This window comes from Canis lupus, chromosome 8, assembly GCF_003254725.2.
Source record: "Canis lupus dingo isolate Sandy chromosome 8, ASM325472v2, whole genome shotgun sequence".
Lineage (NCBI taxonomy): Eukaryota > Metazoa > Chordata > Mammalia > Carnivora > Canidae > Canis > Canis lupus.
In genome coordinates, this window is record NC_064250.1 from 71,865,032 (window position 1) to 71,888,314 (window position 23,283).

The 23,283-nt window shown below is 43.4% G+C and overlaps 1 protein-coding gene across 7 annotated transcripts in view; it reads left to right on the plus strand.

Moving 5' to 3' along the window:
* TDRD9 (tudor domain containing 9) overlaps positions 1-22,947 on the plus strand; it is a 106,186-nt gene extending 83,239 nt beyond the window's left edge. For 6 of the 7 annotated variants that reach the window (XM_025442854.3, XM_025442856.3, XM_025442855.3 and 3 more), the window contains 10 exons: positions 202-291; positions 1,337-1,597; positions 2,489-2,644; positions 3,353-3,423; positions 4,851-4,960; positions 5,491-5,587; positions 10,768-10,906; positions 14,972-15,090; positions 21,318-21,390; positions 22,761-22,947. In XM_025442854.3, the coding sequence (XP_025298639.1) occupies positions 202-291; positions 1,337-1,597; positions 2,489-2,644; positions 3,353-3,423; positions 4,851-4,960; positions 5,491-5,587; positions 10,768-10,906; positions 14,972-15,090; positions 21,318-21,390; positions 22,761-22,862 (1,218 nt within the window). In that variant the 3' untranslated portion in view covers positions 22,863-22,947. Of the gene's footprint in view, positions 1-201; positions 292-1,336; positions 1,598-2,461; positions 2,645-3,352; positions 3,424-4,850; positions 4,961-5,490; positions 5,588-10,767; positions 10,907-14,971; positions 15,091-21,317; positions 21,391-22,760 lie in introns of those variants that run through there. The other variant, XM_025442857.3, reaches the window with a different exon arrangement.
* The last annotated feature ends 336 nt before the right edge of the window (positions 22,948-23,283 follow it).

Sequence of the window (23,283 nt, forward strand, 5' to 3'; positions counted from 1 at the left end):
TTTAAGTGGAAATTAAATGTAAAATCATTTCAGTTCAAAAAGTAGCCTTGTAAAAAGTTATGTACCTCAGTGATTGTGGATTTAAGTTCCAGTCATAAGACTGCTGGACTCTGGAGCTAGAGTAGATCCTTGTGTGGTCACTGGCCAGGTGGCACTCAATGTCTGACCCTGTATGAAAGTGTGTTCTTGCCCATTCTCTAGGTGTTCTTCGTGGACTATGGCAATAGATCTCATGTCGACCTGGATCTTTTAATGGAGATTCCTTATCAACTTCTTGAACTCCCATTTCAGGTAAGGCAGAGAAGCTCCTATGGTGTGAATTTAGAGGTCACATGGTCTACCCTCAGCCCACAGAGAGGGTCCGGGTCCCAGAGTGGGAAGGGACTTGCTTGGTCACACAGGCCAAATTTATCTGCTTTTTTTCCAATAGATTTGTCAGTATTATATGCGGAGTTAAAATATACGGAAGGTTTCACACTTCGCAAAAAGTTAGCTGTTTAACTCAATTAATTTTGAAAACTATTTCTGATGTTTTTGGTTTTGTTGCAAACAGCTAGGACTTTGGTGAGCTAGATGTACCTGTGTGTATCCAGAGGCATTCCAGACTTTGGATTGAAAGGCAACATCAGATTTCTTTACCTATGAAATCCTCACTTTGTTTGTGAACCCCCCCCCCAGTTTTTTTTTTACTGTATATAATCATTTACTTATTTATTTCTGTTGAAGTGTAGTTGACACAAAATATGATCGTTTCAGATGTACAGCATAGTGATTCCACAACTATATACCTTATGGTCTGCTCACACAGGCATAGCTGCTAGTGGTCACCATACAATACAAATCAGTACCACTGACTACATTTCTCATGCTGTCCTCTCTACCCCTGTGACTTGTTTGCTCCTGTAACTGGAAACCTATATTTTTGGTGCCTCTTGACCCATTTTGCCCATCCCCCCAGCAGCCACCACTTTGTAGTTCATATTTATGGGTCTGTCTGCTTTTTGTTTGTTCTTTTGTTTTTTAGATTCCACAAATAAGGTAAATAATAGGTATTTGTCTTTCTCAGACTTATTTCACTTAGCATAACATTCTCTAGTTTCATCCATGTTGTTGCAAATGGCAAGATCACATCCTTCCTGATGGCTGAGTAATATTCCACTGTGTGTATACACTGCGTCTTCCTTGTACATTCATCTGTTAATAGACCAGAATTGTTTTTAATAGGATTTTTATGAGCACATTGGTGAAAATCCATGTTCTGGGCCACGTTTCAGCAGTATTTGGAGTGTTCTACTCATTTATAAAGCTGGTTCAGCCATCTTTTTCTGTCCTGTAGGCGTTGGAATTTAAGATTTGCAAAATGCGCCCCTCTGCAAAGTCTCTCATATGTGGTGAGCACTGGAGCGGTGGGGCCAGCCAGCGGTTCGCCTCCCTGGTGAGTGGCTGTGCTCTCCTCGTCAGGGTCTTCTCTGTGGTGCACAGTGTCCTGCATGTGGATGTGTACCGGTATGCGGGGGTCCAGGACACTGTCAACGTGAGAGACATCCTCATCAAGGAAGGCTACGCGGAGCTCGCCGAGGAGCCCTATGAGTCCAAAGTATGCACCTTCATCTGTCCTTGTTGGAGCGCATGTGGCCATGTGTGCATGGGGGGGTGGTGTTTGGTGTGGGGAGGCAGCAGAGAAGCGGGGTGCTGTTTTCCTCTCACTGAGGGATGAATATAGCTAGGTGTAGTGTCTGGTACCATTTTAAATGTCTTCTAGGTTTCTTTGACACTAAATTATGGTAACTGGCTGTTAACTTTTGTTAGTTTCCTTCTTTAGGCTATTTTTTTCTTCCTGGAATAAAAATTAGATGTAGAAATGTTCTCTGGGGAGTTGTTTTTTCTGTAATGGATTCAAGGATTTAGCTCCCTAATGAAAGCAATTAATAAAATACTTGTTTCAAGTATTTCAGATATTTCAAAATGACTTTCAACTATTTCTTTCAAAATCAATTGTGAAGCTGTTTTTCTTTGTCTGAAGGTTTCAGAGATGCCACATTTGAGTCAAATGTTGAAGGCCATTTATTTTCCGTCTGTAATTTCTGCTGACATTGAAGGGGGCTGGGATTCGGGAAAGGGGAAACCAGCAACAGAATGGCAGTGCCAAAGTCCGCTGGACTTTGTATTTCCATGTGTGAGAAACCTTTTTGGGATTCTGGTAGTGTTTCTGGTGTGGAGTAGAAGTTTTGTGTGCAGAAGTTCTTTTTAAGAACTGTTTCTCACTGTTTCTTGTCAGTTTTCTGACTGAAAGGTAGTAAAGGCTGATGAACCTTAAATGAGTCCTGTCTTCCTTTGTTTGAATTTTAAGGTGTATGTGCTTGATAGAATTTTCCCTGACCTTAGTGACCTACTAATCATACCCCTAAAATACTTTGGTTAGCCTGGAATTAAGTGCTTTTAATACAGTTTTTCCTTTCAGCAAATGAACTTTCCTTATTCTGCTTAGCAAAGCCACGAAGCTCTCAAGGGTCTCTTCTCCAAGTCCATACAAAACATGGCAGACATGACTGTGTCATCTCCCGTGAAGGATGATGAAAAGTACCTGATCCGGGTTTTGTTAGAGAGCTTCTCTTCTAATAAACTAGGTCCCCCCAACTGCAAGGTAACTTATAGGAGTTGTTTTAAAATACAGTTTAAAACTTAAAATCGTTGTACACTTACATGCTGAGTCATAGCCAGTAGTCATGATGGGTTTTTCTTTCCTGGTTTTCAACATTGGTACTTTTTTTTCACAGTGGTGCCTGTATTAGTAAGGGCAGAACCTGGGGTCTAGTGTAGGGAAATGCTCGGACTAGTTCTTTATCTAACCCAATCTTTTTAAGGCAACTGATGCTTATTTATACCCAGTTGAAGCCATGTGTGTGCTATAGAGAACCAGGCCCACCGCAGAGGTGCCCCAACCCTGGTGGGCACTGGAGTTGGTGCACCTGCCTGTTTCCGAGAAGGGGCTGCCACATGCCCCACCCCTCGGTGCCCCAGCCCACGGCCGCATGCTCTCAGCCTCCCTACTCCGTTAGTTTAGTCTGATGCAGTTGAAAGAGTAATATTTTTTACTAAAGTATTGGGTAGTATTTCCTTTTTTTGGCCAAAGTATATCTGTGGAGGAATGTTAGTGAAGCCATTGAAAGAATCACTGTGTCCCAGAGAAAGCACCATAAGGCATTTTCCCCCCACTGCATCTTAAAGATATTATAACTAAGGTGAAGCTGTTTTCTGTTTCAAAACTTGAGCTGACTTTTGGATTTTTAAAAAATGCATATTAAGTGATAACTTGCCTATTGCTAGCATTTTGCATATTTTGTATCTACAGGCGATACTTCACGGGCCTTTTAACCCTTATGAACTGAAGTGTCATAGTTTGACCAGAATATCCAAGTTCAGGTATGATTAACTTAGGTTCCTCATGGATTTCTTTGTACACTGCTGCTTTTTTTACAGAGCTTATCAGAAACTAATCTTTCTTTAAACTGTTGGGCTGTTCTCTTTTCCAGTTCCTTTTCATTCCTCCCTTAGCTCCAGATCTGAAGTCTTCTTTCTCTCTTACGTGGAAGCCATTCTGCATGAGACAGTCTTGAACGTCTTCCAAAAAGGGCTTTGTGTTTTCTGTTTTTATTATAATTGTCATTCATTCAGCAACCCTGTGAATGCTTGCTGTGTTCTGGGAACAGTGTATGGTTGGAGGGAAAAGAGTGAACAAAATCATTGTGATCCCAAAAATTGTGCGTCTGGTGGGGATGGTATGCAAGGACAAACAAATCCTCAGAAGAAGGGTTGATGAGGCTTTTGCACATTATGAAAGGGGCTGTAGAACATGTTGAAAGCATCTTGAAGGGCTCCCATGAACGGCCTTAGAGGTTTCCAGAGAGACCAAGATGTGAGGGATGCAGAGGAGTTGGCTAAGGTCAGTGAGTGGGGAGGTGAAGGCTAGCTGGAGGGCATTCCTCAGTGTGAGCGCTCAGCTTCAGTTTGACTTTGTGCTTCCGAATAAGCGGAGTGAGGTTGGAGAGTGGGTGGGAAGCAGAGGGGCTTCAGAGCTGTGGCATATGGGGCGAGCTTCATAAGCAAGATCCAGACTTCATCTGAACACAATTGGAAAGCCTTATGTTCATTTGAAACAATCCTTGGGCTACAATGCAAACCGTCTAGAATAGGCACCTCTTAGAACCTGTCAGAAACAGAGCTCAGGCCCCACCTGAACCTTTTGTGAGAGCCTGCATTTTCATAAGATTTACAGGTGGTCTGTAGGCACTTTAAGGCATGCAGAACCCAGTCTGAAGAATGCATTGGGTTTGGGAGTAGAAGGATACTTGGGTAGGAGCATACTTCTGAGGCTGGTTATTGCTGTAATCCTGGCTGGGGACATTGTGGACCACCGTGAGTCCATGGCAGGAGGTGTGGAAACAGACTGCTTTATGCGAGCTTTGGGTGTGGAATCAACAGATTGGCATGTGATAAGGGTTGGTGATATGGGAAGGGGAAGAATGAAGGATGCCCTTCTGGGGGTAGGTGGTGGCCTGAAGTTGGGGTTACAGGACACGAAGTCTGGGGCAGAGGTAGTGATTTGGGCATTGTCAGCGTGCAGGTGGTACTCGAGGCCTGGGGGTGGGAGAGACAGGAGGAAGGTGGAGAGGTGGTGGTCCCAGACGGAAAGAAGAGGCAAGGACAGCAGGATGTTAAGCAGCTTTCACCTGTGAGCACTGCGCTTGCGTGTTTGACCTTGTCTTTGAGGTGGGTTAGTTGGGGGGTTGGACATAGCACATTGCCTACTGGGTGGATCAGCTTCCATCTGCTGCTGATGCCCCTTTCAGATGCGTTTGGATCGAGAAGGAAAGCATCAACTCTGTTATCATCAGCGATGCCCCTGAAGACCTTCACCAGAGGATGCTGGTTGCAGCTTCCCTTTCTGTCAATGCAACTGGTGAGCCAAGGGCTGTGTTCTCTTGTCTGCTCTATCCCCTCCCTCTCCTCCGTTACTAAGAATGTTTTAGCCTATAATTAGTGAGCAAGTATGTGCCCTTGCTATAATTTCAGGCTGTTTTCTGACTGCATTGGCTGATGCAAGTTTAAGAAATGGAGCATACCACGTTTCCTTTTGTATGGGGTGTGGGTGTTGATTTCTTGATGGATCATTCATTCATTCCATCATGCTTATTTACCAAGTAGAACAAATCTAGCTTCTTGGCCCTGGGATAAACTCGATAGCATGATGAGAGGGAGAAGAGTAACGACACAAACATTGTCCCCCACAGGATGAAGGGTGCAGCATGCTAACCAGGCAGATGCTGCAGGGCTCTGTGGGGTGGGACTCCAGGGGGCACTTTGCTGTGGAAGCGTGCCCGCAGGGATGGACTCCGTGGATGAGGGGATGAAGTTTGTGCGGGGGGGCAAATGGGACGTTCTGTAGAGTGAAGTCTGTGCCTGACATCCCTTTTGTTGACTGTCCGACAGGGTCCACCATGCTGCTGAGAGAGACCTCTCTGATGCCGCATGTTCCTGGCCTCCCTGCTCTCCTCAGTGCACTGTTTGCACCAGTGATGGAGTTAAGGTGTGGGCATGTTTATCCATTCTGTCCAGGCTTTGTGAACTGAGAACATAGGTGGGAGGAGTGGGCACCTCTCCGCCTTCCTCTTTTGGGAGAGGAAATGCATGCAAGGGCACCTGGCTGTGGCACGTCGGGCTGCTTGTTGATCATCCTGGTGCTCCAGTGTGATTGAGGTGGCTTTGCCATCACCGCCACCTACACTTGGACATCGTGCAAGAAGGAGCTCAGGGAGCTTGCACAGATATAGATAGTATCTCGTGGGAGCCTGAGGAAAAGCGGGGCTGGAAAAAGAAAGTAAGGATAAATGTGCTGATGGCTGTTCTGTTAAGGGGCTGCCAAGGTTACTCTTTCTTTCCTTGCTGTGGGTGGTCTGCAGGACACCTTGTCAGTCATATGGTCATCCTTACAATGGGGACAGCTGCGTCATATGGTTTTTATTTGACAGCTCATGCGTGCAGAGCATTATCACCAGGGAAGCACTGGTGGGCCTCTGCAGAGGGGTGGCAGCTGCAGAGAAACAAGGTCTGGTCTTGGGGAAGGCCTCATGCCCCAAGGAGGTGCACAGCTGGCTGGGGTGCTGGCACCTACCACCCTACACCCCCCCCACAACCCTGCTTGCTCAGCCCCTCAGCATGTGCCTCTGCAGAGCCCACTAGCACAGTCTCTGATAGTGGTGGTTTTCCAAGTAGGAAATGATTCTGTATGTACTACTTAGAAAAATCCGGAAAAAGCTGAATGGGAAGAAAGTATTGTGATCATTTTTAAACATTTAAAGTATTTTCAGAATTATTATGTATATTTTTTAACAAACAAAACATTTTTTAGGTTTTCCTCATACTGTATCTTTTCCATAAATGCATTTTCATATTGTTATGATATCTTTGTAAATACTTGTTTTCATAATTGCATCGTATACCACTGAGTGGATGTAAAATAGCTGTTATAAACACTGCCCTATTATATTTATATATGCATTTGTTTATGACTCCCTCTTGTCCTGAAAGGATTTAATATGCCTTTAAATGTTGGAATTGGACTTTTCTCTCATTTTGCCAAAATGATGTAGGAAATAATCTTGAAGAATAGGGTAGCTTCTGAGTCCTCCCTGGGAGGACAGACCTTTTAAGAACAATGCCTGATATGTGGTTATCTAATCAGGAAGAATGCCACTGTGTGGAAGTCAGGAGGCAACTGAACGTGCACACGGAAGTTCCTCACTGACTGCTCCTGACCCTCTCCTTGCCTCTCTCACTAGACCAAGTCTTGCTTGGACTTTTCTGTTAAATACGATCTTTTTTGGAGAGTGTGTGTGACAACGGCATATTATTTTTAAAATCGCCAAAGTAGAAAGTGATGATGTTACAGAGATACTTAAGGAAACATGGAGGTGATTGGTATTTAAAATACCATCTTTTGGGGGCATCTAAGTGGCTCGATGGGTTGGGCATTTGCGTTAGACTCACGTCTTGGTCCTGGGATTGAGCCCAATTGTCGGCTTCTTGTTCAGCAGGGAGCCTGTTTCTTCATCTCCCTGCTCCCTGCTCATGCTCTCTCTCTCTCAAATACATTTTTTAATGATTTTATTTATTTATTCATGAGAGACACACAGAGAGAGGTAGAGACATGGAGAGAGGCAGGCTCCCTGCAGGGAGCCTGATGTAGGACTTGATCCCAGGACCCCACGATCATGCCCTGAGCCGAAGGCAGGCACTCAACTACTGAGCCCTCAGTACTGAGTGCTGTTTGTGTGGGCTCAGTGGGGCTTCTCACAGCGTGATGCCTGGTGCTAAAGGTCAGCATCCTGAGAGAGCTGGGTAGAAGCTGTGTCCCCTTCATGACCAGACACAGAAGTGCCACAGTCACACTCAAGCGCATGGTGCAGGACCCCACTTCTCACTGGAAAGTGTCAGCTTTCTGTTGTAAGAACAGCAAGTTGGATGGGAGCTATGGACCTCACTGTCTGTACAATATGCCTCTTTCTGTACAGTGATGTATTGTCTGAATTGTTTATGGTGTGATCATGTACTGTTTTTATAATTAAAAGAATATTGATCTAAGTCATGTTTTTTTTTTTTTTAAGTTCTTATTTATTTATTCATGAGAGACACACAGAGAGAAAGGCACAGACACAGGCAGAGGGAGAAGCAGGCTCCACACAGGGAGCCCGACATGGGACTTGATCCCGGGTCTCCAGGATCACGCCCTGGGCTGAAGGCAGCGCTAAACCTCTGAGCCACGGGGGCTGCCCTAAGTCATGTTTTTAAAAAGCTTTAAAAAACTTGAGAATAAAGCAAAGGTGTCTTTAAGTATTGGGAGTGTGATGTGATTGGAATGTGTGGTGAGAGGAGGCACTCTGAGGTCTAGTGGGAAGGCTGTGGTGGCAGGTGGACCTAGGCTTTCTCTCTGGCTTCCCACATGCTTCCAGGCCTGGGGCAGGGTCTCCAGACTCTGAGGTTTCCCTCGTGGTAAAAAAAGGGCTGTTGTGAGCTCATGGGTTTGTTGGGGGGGGGGGGTCCCTGAGATGTAGAGTGCTCTCAGCATGGCATATGGGGCCTGGGCAGCACTCTGCAGATGGTAGTGTCCATCCTACTCTTGTTCCTGGCAGCATCACTGGGAAGTGGAAGGAAGCAGAAGGTCCTTCCTGGGGAGTAGCCTCACCAGGATTTGGAAGTGTTTGTAGATTTTTAACAAATGCAATTGTCCCTTAAACAACATAGCTTGCTGTTGAAGGGAAGCCTTTCTGATAACTGTATTTTCTATGTTACATGTATGCTATACCATGTTCTTGAAATCAAGTGACCTAGAGAAAAATATTTTTTCAACAGATCTCCAAAAAATTTTCCAATGTATTCATTGAAAAGAATTCACATGTAACTGGAACTGCACACTTTAAACCCATGTTGTCCAGGGTCAGCTGAACCTTGCAGGTTCATAAGAATGCACACTGCAGAATGTTTAACAGAACTTTTTATATGGAAGTGTCAGGTTGACTAACTTTTGAGGAAATACATTCCCTTCTTTGGCTCATGAAGGGAGTTCTAGAATATTAGCTTGCAGTACAGGTTGTTCTTTTGTTGTATTTATTTTGAACATAATTGGAGATGTTAGCTCTTGCAAGCATAACAGTTGTCAGCTTCTATAAACTTGAGTTCCTTTATGTAAGTTGTCTCAGAATGAATTATGTCTCCAGCAGGCCCTTGGCTGTATCTTCATGGAACACGCTTGCTATTGTTCCCTGATTTTGGCAGTTCTCCATCTGAGTTTAAAATATGTATTATAAAGGAAGTGAAAATATTTCTGTGGTCCTAATTACTAGTAGGTTCACATAAGTTTGTAAGATCCCCAGAAATGATTCAAAGCCAGTGCTTTGGTTACCTTTATTGATCGAAGGTTTAGAGCCAATGAGGAGGGAGTTACTACTCTGGTGTGGGTCAGTGCAAGGACAGTGGGACTGTCCTTGTTGATGAACATTTGTTAGTACATGTGAGGGACTTGTGTCAGTGTCACAGCCGTTAGTGAGGTGGAGGTGATGTGACACTTTATTAACCTGATGAAAAGCCATTATTAGTTTTACTGTTGGTGGCCTAGGGCTGCTACTGCTTTTCTGGAAATATTTTATATGAATTGAAATAATAGTAAATTACATTCTATTAAAAATAATGTGGGGAATGAACTATTTAAAGAGACATTTTGATGACTGTTCTGTAAAGTAGATGCTCAGTACCTAATTTATAAGTCTCAATTCCGGCTCTCTCTTCTTTGACTTAAAGTGGGATTCTCTTTCATTTTCATTGAAGTAAAAGGAAGTCTGTGTGTTTGTGTGTGTATGTCTGTCTCTGGAACTAAGAAAAAAGCTCTGTTTTTGTCTAGATTATTTTCATCAAAACTTTATTGATCTGGATTGTGGGAAAAGGTCTGAGTTAAGAGTCAAAGAAAATGAGCCAAATGTTTTAAAAGGTATTAAGTGTTAATAACTGTTCATTCATTTTATAATTATTTGTTGAACCTGTCTGGGCTATGGTGCTGGTGGTATTCAAACTACCACCTAGGACAGGAGAAGGAGCCTCTGGGGGCATGTCAAGAGAGGAAGAGTTCCCCCTGGAGGAGCCTGACAGGCCTGCAGGGCAGCCAGAGGAGGGGGAGCCTGATGTGGGTGGGGGGCAGGGAGAATGTGGTTTGAGATGACATGGGGAAGCAAAGCAGAGAATGCACACTCTGGCTCAGAGTTAGGCTCAGGTTTTGCTCAAAATGCCACAGGAAACCACTGGAAGCCCTTAAGCAAGGGGGTAAGATGACTGGATTTGTTTTGAAAAGCTAATTAACACTCTCTGCTGCATGGGAACCAGACTTGAAGAAGCAGGAGTAGGTGTGGGGAAGAGGAGTCCAGGCAAGAAGTGGCAGTTGTTTGGGCCAGGCAGGTGGCAACCTAGATGAAGAGGATCATCAGATTTAGGGAAACTTTGAATATGGAAGGTACAGGACACATACTGGAGGGGCGTAGTGGGCAGTTTCTGGTCAAATGAGGATGTAATGATTTGTATTGTGCATACGGCTGTTTCAGGATAGGAAGGTGGGACAAACATCTTGTAAGCTTTTACTTAAGTGCTAGACTTCTTTCACAAGCCATAAATATATGTGTATAACCTTTTCTGCAGAAATCTCACTAATAAGACTTTAACCCATGGGAAGAATTCAAAGGTAGGGAAAAAAACTGAATGTGATAAAATATTCTTTATGTTGTCTGCTGCAGTGAGAATAGAAACCTAAGTGAGGGATTAATAAACATACTTACTGTCCTTATAACTATGTATACTCTATGCTTTCCAGTATAAAAACTGGAAGAGCAAATGCAAAAATGAGATTAGTTGCTGTACTCGGGTTGGCAAAACTTCAGATTATTATATTGGCCAGTTCCTTTACCCATTTCTTTCTTTTTTTTTTTTTAAGATTTTATTTATTCATGAGAGACACAGAAGGAGAGGGAGAGGCACAGGCAGAGAGAAGCAGGCTCCATGCAGGGAGCCTGATGGGGTACTCGATCCTGGGTCTCCAGGATCATGCCGTGGGCCAAAAGCGTCGCTAAATAGCTGAGCCACCCGGGCTGCCCTGGCCAGTTCCTTTGACGTTAAAATAGGAGTTTAATAATTTTGAAATATTAACTCTTTAAAAAATTTTTCATTTAGGGTTGATCGGGATGGAAAATGCTATACAGGAGTCCTTTGTGGTTTGGGGTGGAATCCAACTACAGGGGCTCCTATACTGCCAGAGCACGACATCGAGCTAGCGTTTGACGTTCAGTTCAACGTGGAGGATATTGTAGAGGTAAGACTGGTGTGTCCATCACGCTGTAGTAGCTGTCTCTCTCCTGGTTGGTCTACACACCCGCTTGTCAGTGAGCGTGGTGTCTGATGTGGTGCTTTAAATACAGACATACACCTCTGGTCCTGGAAATGCTCACTTTACCTTAACCTGCCTGTTTTATTCACCTTGTCTGTATGAAGTAGCTTCCTGTTAGTGGGATCACCATCAGGGATGGTGCTCTCTGAATTACTCCTGTGGGATATCCTGACACAGTAAGCTTTTCTGGGCAGTGAAAGTAAACGCCAGGGCAGAAGGACTGCTGTGAATCTCTGTCCAGGTCTCCTTCCAGGTTAAGACAAGCTACACGTCTTGCTGGTTCTTGGTGGGAAGCAAGGAAGCCCAAGTCCTGGTCGGCCTCATTCTGTTTACAGACACAGAGGTACCTGCTCAGCAGATACTCTGGAGCCGTTAGGATGAAGCACTTAGAAAGTTAGGGAGCAATTCGACAAAGTAATTTCATGGTTTTTAAATCTAATAATGAAAAGTTGGGGCTTTTATTTTGTATGATTTTACTTTTATATGTTGCAGTTATTCAGTTTCATTGCGTTATACAAAGTGAGAAATAAAGCTGGTCCTTCACCACAGATGGTTTGAGCAGCACTGCTGTAGAGTACCTGTCTCCTTTTTCTTTTCAGAAGTTGCATAAAGTAGACGAAGTTGGCATCACTTCGTCAAAGGGGGTGGGGAAAAGGAGGTAGTAAGGTGAGCAGTGCCAAGCTTGACTTGTCCTGAGGCCTTGCTGTTACCAGTTGTCAGCGTTTCGTCTTATTGATTTAACTGCTCTTTCATTTAGAGGTGCTTTTGGACTTAAAAATACTCCTTAGATCATATGCCTAATGGTAAAATGTAAAACGATAAAATTTTAAGAAGTATAGGAGAAAATCTGTATGACCTACGGTTTGGCAGCGAGTTTGTAAATGCAACATCAAAAGCACAGTCTGTTAAAAAATTGAGAAGCTGGACTTTGTCAAAATTAAAAACTTTGATCTGCCAAAGACCCTGCTAAGAGGATGAAAGGACAAGACTATGCACAGAAGAAAGTACTTGTGAATTATTTATGTGATAAAAGACCCATAATATGTAAGGTACTCTTAAGACCTGGTAATTTTAAAAAGTAACTACATGAAACTATGGACAGCAGTAAACACAGATGCTCAACTGTTCCTGTTCATTAGGAAATGGACATTAAGACCATGATGACCGGGACCTCTGGGTGGCTCAGCAGTTGAGCATCTGGCTTTGGCTCAGGGTGTGATCCCAGGGCCTGGGATCGAGTCCCCTATTGGGCTTCCTGCATGGAGCCTGCTTCTCCCTCTGCCTATGTCTCTGCCTCTCTCTCTGTGTGTGTCTCATGAATAAATAAAATCTTAAAAAAAAAAAAACAAAAACAAAACCACAGTGACCTTCCTGTGTGTGCCTATTACGATGACTGACTCAAACCTGACAGTAAAGAATGCTGGAGAGGACGTGGAGCAACAGAAACTGTTGCGGATAGAAATGCAGAATGGAACTCCTATTTTGGGAGACAATATTCTTAAAAGTTGAACACATCTACCGTAATATCCAAGAATCCCACCCCTAAGTATTTATGTAAGAGATTTGAACACTTACATAAAATCTGTAGATGAATGCTAATTGCTTCATTCATAATTCATAACTGCTGGAAACTTGAAGCAATCAAGATGTTCAAGATGTCCAATAGGGGAATGCTTGAAGAAACCATGCAATGGTCATGCAGTGGGGCATTCTTCAGCAGTACAAAAGGAGGAGAGAATTGATTCATGCGATATGAGTAGGTGTTGGCTGTGTGTCTCCATGGTGGAGGAGCCAGGACTTGGAGTCTATGTATGATCCCCTTCATACGACATATTCTGGGGTAGGCTAGGCCATAGGTCAGAGAGCAGATTGGCAGTTATTGCAAGCAGAGGGGCTGCTTTGTGGATGCTTGGAGCTGGATGCACGACTCCATGTGCCTTTTAACCCACAGAACACTCCTCATGAAGGAGGGGCGTGCTCAGGTATGCATTTGAGACACACACACGATGGGTGATTGCACTGAGGAGGAAAGGAGCTTTGGAAGGCAGTGCTTTGACTGGAACCTATAAGGCTGCCACCTGAAAGCAGCTGCACATAAACACTGTTCCCTCCGTGGTCTGGCTGCTTTGCTCTGGAACTGGTTTACATGGTACTGGGGGTGTTGAACAGGCAGCTCCCTGGATGAGGGAGCCAGGTTTCTCATTGGACAGAGGAGTTCCAGACAGGACAGGAGGGCCGGATTGGACTCTGGGACACACGAGGAGCCAGACATTCATCAGTGTGAAATCATGTTTAACTTACACATGCATGGATGCATATTGTGTGTGTATGTGGTGGTGGCTTCATATACACCTGATACCTAGCTCTGTGAGGGCTGATAAACCATGACACCCCATAGCCATGATGCCTTAATGACCCCTCAAACCTGGTACCCAGACTGGTTTTGGATAGGATTTTCCAGGAAAGGGAACCAGGGCTCCTTGGGGAAGTGACTTCTCTAGGGTTGGAGCAGGGAAAATAAGGGATAAGCCTTAGAGCTTTTTGTAGTGCCAGGAAGTAAAGAAGTGCTCAGACAACAAAAGGTTGGGGGCATGTCAGGGGGACACGTGGGCCAACTGAAAGGGCTCCTGCGGGCCAAAGCAACAAAATAAATGTATTGGATTAGAACTCACTGTCAGATGATTATCTGTGTCTCCATAAGGATATAAACAAGGAGTAAGAGACAGATCTTGCATACAGAGGAATTGGCAATAGTACCTGTAGACACCTTCCTCCAGGGAGTGGACCTTAATGTGTCCCCAGAGAGTAGACTGGACTTAGGGATGTACTTCCAAGCAGAAAAGGAGGGGAGGGGAGGAGAGACTCTGCAGTGTGAAACCCCAGCAGGCACCACCTCAGCGAAGTGCTCAAGGCCGACATCCCAGTGACCTATTATGGTGATGGCACCCATGCCCTAGTGTGATGATATAAGAAGGTACCTCACCTTTGGGTGTTCCTCTCCAGAGTCCATCACCTCAGTCTAATCATGGCAAAATGTCACACAAGCCCAAACCAGGGACATCCCATGAAAGACCTGCCCAGAACTCTTTAGAGAACAGTCAGGGTCTTGAAAAACAAGAAAAGGCTAAGAAACCTCTAGATCAGAGGACACTGGGGAGTCATGACACAGGTGCAGGGACAGAGAAAGGACAAGAGGAATCTGGTCAGTCTAGAGGGAGCCTGGGCTTTAATAGTAATGCTCCGAGTCAGCTTCTCAGTGGGACTTGCGAGCTGTGAGCGTGAGGCGCTCGCTGGCTGGGCTGGGGGCGCATTTCATTGTCTGTGCAGCTCTGCTGTAGATCTCCAGTTAGTCAGAATGGAAAGTTTTATTATAAAACCATGACAGAGATTGGTAGAACATGGCTTGTCATACCTCTGGGGGTGAGATTATTTCTAGGGCTTCAGTATAAACATTGCAAAGCAAGAAGAATCCACATGATATAGATAGATGTTGAGCCGTGTGACCTTGTGAATTTAATAAGTGTGATTAGACTGAAAAATCTGAGCCTTTTCTTGCTGATTTTTAATTTTTTCTTTTGTTACTGTTTCTTAAATTACAGTAGTGGTTATTGATGTTGTTTGTGTTGTTTTAATAATTTGCTCCAGAAACCATATTGACATAGTTGTGAGAACATGAATTCTGGGGGCACGTGGGTGGCTCAGTTGGTTGAGTGTCCCAACTCTTGATTTCAGTTTAGGTCATGATCTTAGGGTTATGAGATCAAGCCCCACATTGGGCTCCGTGCTCAGCACAGAGTCTGCCTGAGATTCTCTGTCTCACTCTGCACCTCCCCCCGTTCACTCTTGCTCTTTGTGCTCACTCGTTCTCTCGATCAATAAATAAATATTAAAAAGAATATGAACAACTCTGCTAATGAATTATTTTTAATGTAGAATGAAATTCAGTTATAGTAGAACCATATGAATATTTATGTTGCTATTTATTTACAGATTAATATTCTCAGGGCTGCTATTAACAAGCTAGTGTGTGATGGACCAAATGGATCGAAGTTTCTTGGGCCGGAAAGAATTGCACAGTTACAGGATAATGCTCGTCAGAAACTTCTAGGGTAAGTTGTACACTTTTAAAAAGGTATTAAATATACAAAGCTGCCTTAGCAATTGTGAGAAAGGCTAATTTTAGTTTTCTCTCTTCACTTTTTTACATAAAAATATTTTTTCTGTGAACTTTGTGAAGTTTGACACTCATAAAGTGCTCAGGCCATCTCAGGGTATTTGCCTAAGGGACTGGCACCCAGATCAGAAACAATGCTAGAAAACATTAAAAAATGCTTATGTAAAACTAAAAGAAATCCACCCAAAATCCACATGGGAAGGTGTGGAATGTCATCAGGAGGTCAGATGCTACTTGGCCAACACAACTTCAGTCCTTATGGCACAGGACACTCACTGCCTTGGGCAAACAAGGACCACCAGTGTGACCGATGATCCTTTCTAGCTCCTTATAGCCGCTGTCAGCAAGGGTGACCATGTTCTGACTAGGCCATAGGGAGGGGTGGGGCGGGGAGGGTGACACTTCAATGACTATATTACATTTGTACAGTTGTGCTAATAACCCTGACCATGACTTGGTTTTTCCAACATTCCTGTCATCCTCAAAATTTCACTCAGATATTTAAAAACTGAATTGTGATGGTTGCATGACTTTACAAATTTATGAAAATTATTGAATTGTATACTTAAAATTGTTAATAGTTGTTCATGAATTGTATCTCAATTAAGCTGTTTTAAAAACAGAAGTTGTTGTAGCCTAGCTGTAAGCGGCACCCCCCTGATCCCAACCCTGGCAAATCCTGATCTACACCCAGTCTCTGTGGATTTGTCTTCTCCATAAACCTGATGTCAACGGAATCATGGTGATTTTGATTTTCTTCTTTTAAATCCGGCTTCCTTCACTTAGCACATGTTTGCGGCTCATCTATGTTGTAACATGTTCTTTCTGGTCACTGGGTGATACTCCATAGTCTGTGTGCCACATTCTGTTTGCCAGTTGATGAAATGTGTGGATTGTTGCCAGTATCAGGCTGTGGTGAATACGCTACCGTGAGGAGTTGTATAAAGTCTTCGGGTGAATGCTTACTTCCAGCATCTTGGGGTAGAGATCTAGGGAGTATCATTGGTAGGTTATATGATGAATTCCTGTTAATTTTTTAAATATCGGCCAAAGCGTTGTCCATGGTGCCTGGCCTTTTACATTCCTACCAGCACTCGCCATCATCGTCACCATCGGCATATGTATTGTTGACAGTCTGGTGGGGTATCGCTCTGGTTTTATTTTGCATTTCTTTAATGACTAATGATAGCATCTAACCAATTATGTATTTCTTGGTGAAATATATCTGTTTAAATCTTTTACCCATTTTTAAGTTGAGCTGTCTTATTTTTGAGTTGTAGAAGCTCTAAATTCTGGCTAAAAGTTTCCTAGTGGATATACTATTTGCAGATATTTTCCCAGCATGTTGTCTTCATTTTCTTAATGCTGTCTTCTGAAGAACACAATGTTTAGATTTGATGATGGCTGCTTTATCTTTTTTTTTTTTTTTTTTTTGGCTTATGCTTTTGGTGTCATATCTGAAAAATCTTTGCTAAGCTCAATGTGACAGAAGTTTTTCCTCTTTTATATTTACTTGGTGTATTTTAGTTTTTGGTCTGTTGTGAGATGACACTTTTATATAGTATAAGATGTGAGAGTCTAAAGTTCATCTTATTTCAGATGAACATCCATTCATGACAATCTCACTTGCTGAAAAGCTCTTACTGTCCTCCATGGAAATGCTTTGGCTCCTGTCAAAAATGAATTGGCCACAAACATTGTAAAGGTTTATTTCTGGACTATTTTATTCTACTTATGTGTATTTTATGCCAATACTTGTCTTCCATTATATTGTCTTGATTGCTATGGCTTTATACTTAGTCTTGAAACTGGGTAATGTTAGTCTTCGTATTTTGTTCTTGTTTTTCCAAATTATGCTTACTATTCTAGATCCTTTTCCTTTTCCTAGACATTTATTTTTTTAATTTTATTTTTAAGTAATCTCTGGACCCCATGTGAGGCTCAAACTCAACACCCTGAATTCAGAGTCACATGCCGCACAACTGAGCCAGCGGCCTTCTCCCCGCTCCCCCCCTACCATATGCATTTTAGGATTGGCTTGTCAGTTTCTATAATAAACCTTGCTGAAATTGTAGTAGGGATTGTGTTGGATCTGCAGATCAGTTTGTGGAGATTTACCATCTTAACAGTATTGAGTTTATGTGCTTCATGAAGATGGAATGTTTAGTAGTTTTCTGTTCACTTTGCTTCTTCTAAGTTTGTATAGTTTTTGGCGTGCAGGTCCTATACTTTTGTTTAATTATTTCTAAGTATTGTAGTCTTTTGGATGCTATTGTGAATGAAATTATTTTATTTTTGGATTATTCATTGCTAGAAATGAGGAATTGATTTTTATGTTTTGATCTTTTTCCCATGACCCTGTTAAACTTATTAATACTAGTAGCTTTTGTAGATTCTTTAGGATTTTTCTCTCACATATAGGAGAATATCTGTGGGTAAAGACAGTTTTTCTTCCTCCTTACTGACATTTGTGCTTTTGGCTTCTTTTTTTTCTGCTTTTATTTATTCATGAAAGATGCAGAGAGAGGGGCAGAGACATATGCAGAGGGAAAAGCAGGCCTGTGGGGAGCTTGATGCAGGACTCAATCCCAGGACCTTGGGATCATGATCTGAGCCAAAGGCAGATTCTCAAAGCATCTTTGTCTTGTTTGGGTTTTAGAGAAAAGGCATTAAGTTGTTCACTATTATTATGTTAGCTGTAGGTGTTTCGTGGTTCCTTTTTGTCAGGTTGGAGAATTCCTTTCTGTTCCTGGTGTGCTGAGAGCCTTTACCAGGAAAAGATGTTGCATTTTGCCAAATAATTTTCTGTCCTTGAGATAATCATGTTTGTTTTTTCCCCCCCTTTCATTCAGTTTTTATGGTATATTGTATTATACTGTACATTACACACTTGTTTTTGGATGTTAAAATTAGCCTTGCATTTCTGTTTTGAGCTCCACATGGTGTATAATCCTTTTTATATATTTGTAGATTGTTTGCAATATGTTTTTGTTAAGGATTTTTCCATCTGTGTTCTTGAGGGTGGTTGGTTTATCGCAAGCTTCCTTGTGATATCTTTGTCTGATTTGGTATCAGGGTAAAAACTGGCTTCCAAGAATGTGGTGGGAAGTGTTCCCAGCTACTCTGTTTCTGAGAGTTTGTGTAAGATTGGTATTATTTCTTCCTTAAACATTTGACAGAATTTTTCAGTGAAACCATCTGAGCTTGGACTTTTCTTTGTGGAGAAATTTTAAGTTACAAATTCAATTTCTTGTGTTTTAGGTCTGTTCAGATTCTCTATTTCTATCACTTCTCAGCCTTTTGGCTAAGATCAAGTGCAGATTTTCTATTTCTTTTTAAGTAGTTTTGGTAATTTGTGTCTTGTAGGAGTTTGTTCACTTAAATTGACTAATTTGTTGGCATAAAGTTGTTCAGAATCTTTTTATAATCCTTTTCTTTTTAAAAAAGGTTTATTTATTTTACAGAGAGAGAGAGAGAGAGGGAGGGCGAGAAGGGGAAGGGGCAGAGGGAGAGGGAGACTCCCAAGCAGACTCCCCACCGAGTGCAGAGCCTGACCTAGGGCTTGATCCCATGACCCTGAGATCATGATGAGCTAAACCAAGAGTCGGACACTTAACCGACTGTACCCTCTTGCCCCGGCACCCCAGACTAGTTTCTATTGACTGGTCCTTACATTTACTGCTGCTCTACCCTGCCATCTGAGCTCTGCAGGTGTGCTGTGTTGTAGGGGATTGTCCATTTTGGTCATTGTACTTTTCAACTCCAGAATTGTTTTTGTATAGTTTTTAATTTTTATTGCAATTATCTTTGAGTCATTGTCCTATTTTCCTGTATTTTCTTTAAACATGGATTGCTTTATTAATTCTTTGTATATACTCACAGTGGCTGCTTTGAAGTCTTGTGTGCTAAAACCCACATTTGGGGCCACTCAGCTTCTTTGGGATGCTTCCCCCCCACCCCGAATGTAGATCACACATTCCTGTTTCTTGTGAAATGTCTCATGCTTTTTTGCTGAAAATTGATTAATTTTTAAAATTTTAGTTTCACACGTAGTGTTCAGTGATTCATCAGTTGTTATAACACCCAGTGTTCATCACATCATGTGCCCTCCTTAATGCCCATCACCCAGTTACCCCATCCCCCCCTAACGACTCTCAGTTTGTTTCCCAGAATTAAGGGTCTCTTGTGGTTTGTCTCCCTCTCTGATTTCATCTTGTTTTATTTTTCCCTCTTTTCCCCTATGATCCTCTGTTTTGTTTCTTAAATTCCATATGAGTGGGATTATATGGATCTTTCTCTGACTTATTTCACTCAGCATAACATTCTCCAGTTCCATTCATGTTGTTGCAAATGGCAAAATTTCAAGGTTTTTTTGATGGCTGAATACTCCATTGTGTCTATATACCACATCTTCTATATCCATTCATTCATTGATGATCATCTGGGCTCTTCTATATTCTGGCTATTGTGGACATTGCTGCTATAAACATTGGGGTGCATGTGCCCCTCTGAATCACTACGTTTGTATCCTTTGGGACAAATACCTAGTAATGTAATTGCTGGATCCTAGAACTTTTTGAGGATCCTCCATACTGTGTTCCATAGTGGCTGTACCAGCTTGCATTCCCACCAGCAGTGTAAGAGGATTCCCCTTTCTCTGTATCCTTGCCAATATCTGTTGTTTCTTGACTTGTTCATTTTAGCCATTCTGACTGGTGTGCGGTTTTGATCTGTATTTTCCTGATGCCGAATGATGTGGAGCATCTTTTCATGTGTCTGTTGGCCATTTGTGTGTCGTCTTTGGAGAAATGTCTATTCATGTCTTCTGCCCATTTCTTCGATGAGGTAGTGTAGCAGTATGTAGGGTCCTGATCCCCCTGCAGGGTTCTACAGGGTATGTTTCCCTCCATGTTGTGAGGCCACTGATACTTGGTTTCTGTTTTCATTCTCCTTTTTATTTTCATCCTGGCTTACTGGGAGTTGTTCTTGGGTGTGCATTACTTAGTGTTCAGCCAGTGATTAATGAGAAGTTGTACTTCAATACCTAAGCCTTTAAGCTTCTACTCTCTGCTAGGAGATGCACTTGTGGTTTGGGGAGTGCAGCCAAAGTTCAGGCAATTCTGAACTCTTCCCTGGTTTTTATTTTTTCCCAGGACTTTCTTGTGCATGCGTGGCTCCTCCCAGTCATCCAGGGCTCTGTGGCCAGCTAAGGGCTGCCATCGGTCTTGTCTGCATGTGTATGAGGCCTCCTAATCCCCCAGGGAGTGTGTGGAGGGCCTGCCTGGCCATCTTGTACTCTCACTCCCAAGACCTTCCTTTTGGGCTTCTAGATTGTCTGTTGGTCTGCCCAGGTCCCAAGGAGGACCGTGACCTAAGGCTAGCAGAGCCATGGGCTTTCTCCATTTATTTGCTGACAGTGTTGCCAGACAGGAGGGTTTTTCACCCTCTGCACCTAATCAAGTAAGCTCAGTCTGGCTGTGACGAAGGTGCTGGTTTTCATGGCCAGACTGGCCCTGCTAGCCCTCAGGTCCTAGATTGAGCTGGGGGTGGGTGGGAGGAGCTAGCCCCAGGCCGGAGCTCCACCCCAGACTCCACTTTTCTTACCTGAATTCAGCGGTTCTTTGTGAATGAATACTTCTCAACTTGTTTGCTTTTGGTTAGTTTACAGAGCCTTCAAATGTTTGGGGATTTGTGGGGTTGGGTTTTTTTGTTTTTTTGTTTTTTTTTTTTTTTTAGTATTTTGTTGAGTTTTACAGTTGTTTTGGGGGCAAGAAGATTTCCAGACCTCTATACTCTGTTCATTGCTACAAGTCTCTAACTATGCCTTTTTAAGCTGATGGCGTTACTAGCTTGTCAGGCTGTCCAAGAGGAGAGGACATAAAATCCGTGTTCCATTCAGTGATGCAGCGATGTATGGGCTGGAGCAACCGCTGCTTGCTGTGAATGGACTGGGAGAATGGGGGCTGGTCCTCTGCACCTGTACCTGCACTCTGTCGTCCTGTTTTTTAGTGGATAGTGGATTATTCTCTGGTCATAGCTACATATATCTTGACCTTTTAAAAATTTACTGTAGTTATAATTCTGGATTTAAATCTTTTTTTAATCATAGTTTTTTCGGTTACTGACATATAATTAAGATTTAATTCTTATTTTTAATTTTAGTTTGTTCTGTCAGTTGAAACCAAGACAGAGAGTTGTCCCTAAGTGGCATGAAAAGCCATATGAATGGAATCAGGTGAGTGAGAAATAGTGCCGTGAGGACAACCTGCCCCTTAGGAGTGCATGGAATGGGTCGTGGAGGGTCCTGAGAGAGTAGAATGGGGACAGGCAGTGTGGATGGTTCTCTTGGCTCATGGGCTGGTGTCATAGGGATGTGCTGTCTCTCAGTGGTGCGCTCTCTCTGATGCCAAGGGTGACTGCCTGTTAACTTTGAATGAAGTAGATCCAGACACATTGGCATGGCCCCAGTCTGCTCCGCCTTCTGACAGTGCACCACAGCGAGGTGGCTTAACCAGCAGACATTTATTTTCTCATAGTTCCAGAGGCTGGAAGTCGGAGGTCAGGGCACCAGCACAGCTGGGCCACGTTCTGACGAGGGCCCCCTTCCTAGCTGGGAGACACGAGCCCACATACTGTGTCCTCACATGGTGGAGAGAGGGGAGCTCTCCCTCGTGTCTCTTCTGAGAAGGGCTCTCATCCCATTGTGAGGGCCTTCCCCTGGTGACCTCATAGAACCCCACTTACCACCCAAAGGCCCCATCTCCAGATACTGTGACAGTGGGGATTTGAACTTCAACTTATGGATTTGGGGCACAGTTCAGTCCACAGCAGTGGGGGAAGTCAGGCAGGGCCCACCTGGGGCACCCTGATGTTTACATTTACATGGAAAGTTTAGAAAACAGAGTAAAATTTGACCTGGAGGGAACTAAAGGAGGGGCTTTCAGCTTTAATTCTAGAGCCAGGGATGTGTTTGTACAGACACCAGCTGCAGTTGAAGCAACAAGATGCCCCCGGATGTGTGGTGCTTTCCCATCTGAGTCTGAAGGAGACTTTCCTTTGTCGTGTGCTCCTTGTCTGGTGCCCCTCTCTAGAGCCCTCAGGACAGGCCCTGAGCCAGCTCCCTGAGTGCAAGGCTCTGCCTGTGACAGGAGGGGCACCAGCACCTTTCCTGCAGACTCTGTGGTGTTCAAGTTAATAGCAGGACTGACTTTGAAAGCAGAACTTTATTTAGAGGTTGATGTGTTTTAGGAAACCTATGCATACTTGAAAGCTTGTGACAGTGTTGCAGTTCATGTTGGGGGTGGGGGGACGCCTGTGAGCTTCCAGGAAAGGTCACTGTATTATTAAAGATACGTTGTCAGACACAGAGCAGTGAGTGCAGGGAGAGGACCGAGAAAGGTGTTCTAGAAATACCTTTGGAAACTGAAAGATGACTTTCTCTGGTCTAACATGTCTGTCTGTCTCTGTGTGTGTGTGTGTGTGTGTGTGTGTGTGTGTGTGTGTGTGTGTGTGTAGTTATATATATTCATTGTACTTACTTTAACTGATGCCTAGAATAATCCGTGTCCTGGAAAGGTCTGACTGGTCCTTTTGTCTCCCCCTCAGGTTGACCCAAAGCTGGTCATGGAGCAGGCTGACCGGGAAAGCAGCCGAGGGAAGAACACCTTTCTCTACCAGCTCCACAAACTGATTGTTCTCAATACCTAGCTGTGTCGGCAGCTGGTATCCCAGTTCCTCCTGAAGGAACAGAGACCCACCCCAGACACAGCTGCATTAAAGCATCTGCAGATGACTTTCTCTGTATCTGAATGTGACAGTCTTTGCCTGCTGCATTCGAAAGGTCTTCTCCATCCTGCTTCCTCTTCCATGTGGGTGGTGGCTGGAGAGTGGTGTTTCTGTTCAGCTGGGAAGGATTGGAAAGTCTTGTCTTTTCTAGAAACAGAAAATCACTGTGTTAAAAGATTTAGGGAAAATCCACTGGCTGAAAGAAGACTTTGGAAAAGAGATGTATTTTGCTTTAAATCTATTAAGGTAAATATAAATAGCTGAACATGTAAGGTTCTGGCATGTGCTAATATGTTCTGTTTCATTACAGTGATGTAACCTGGGATATAGGGGAACCACCATC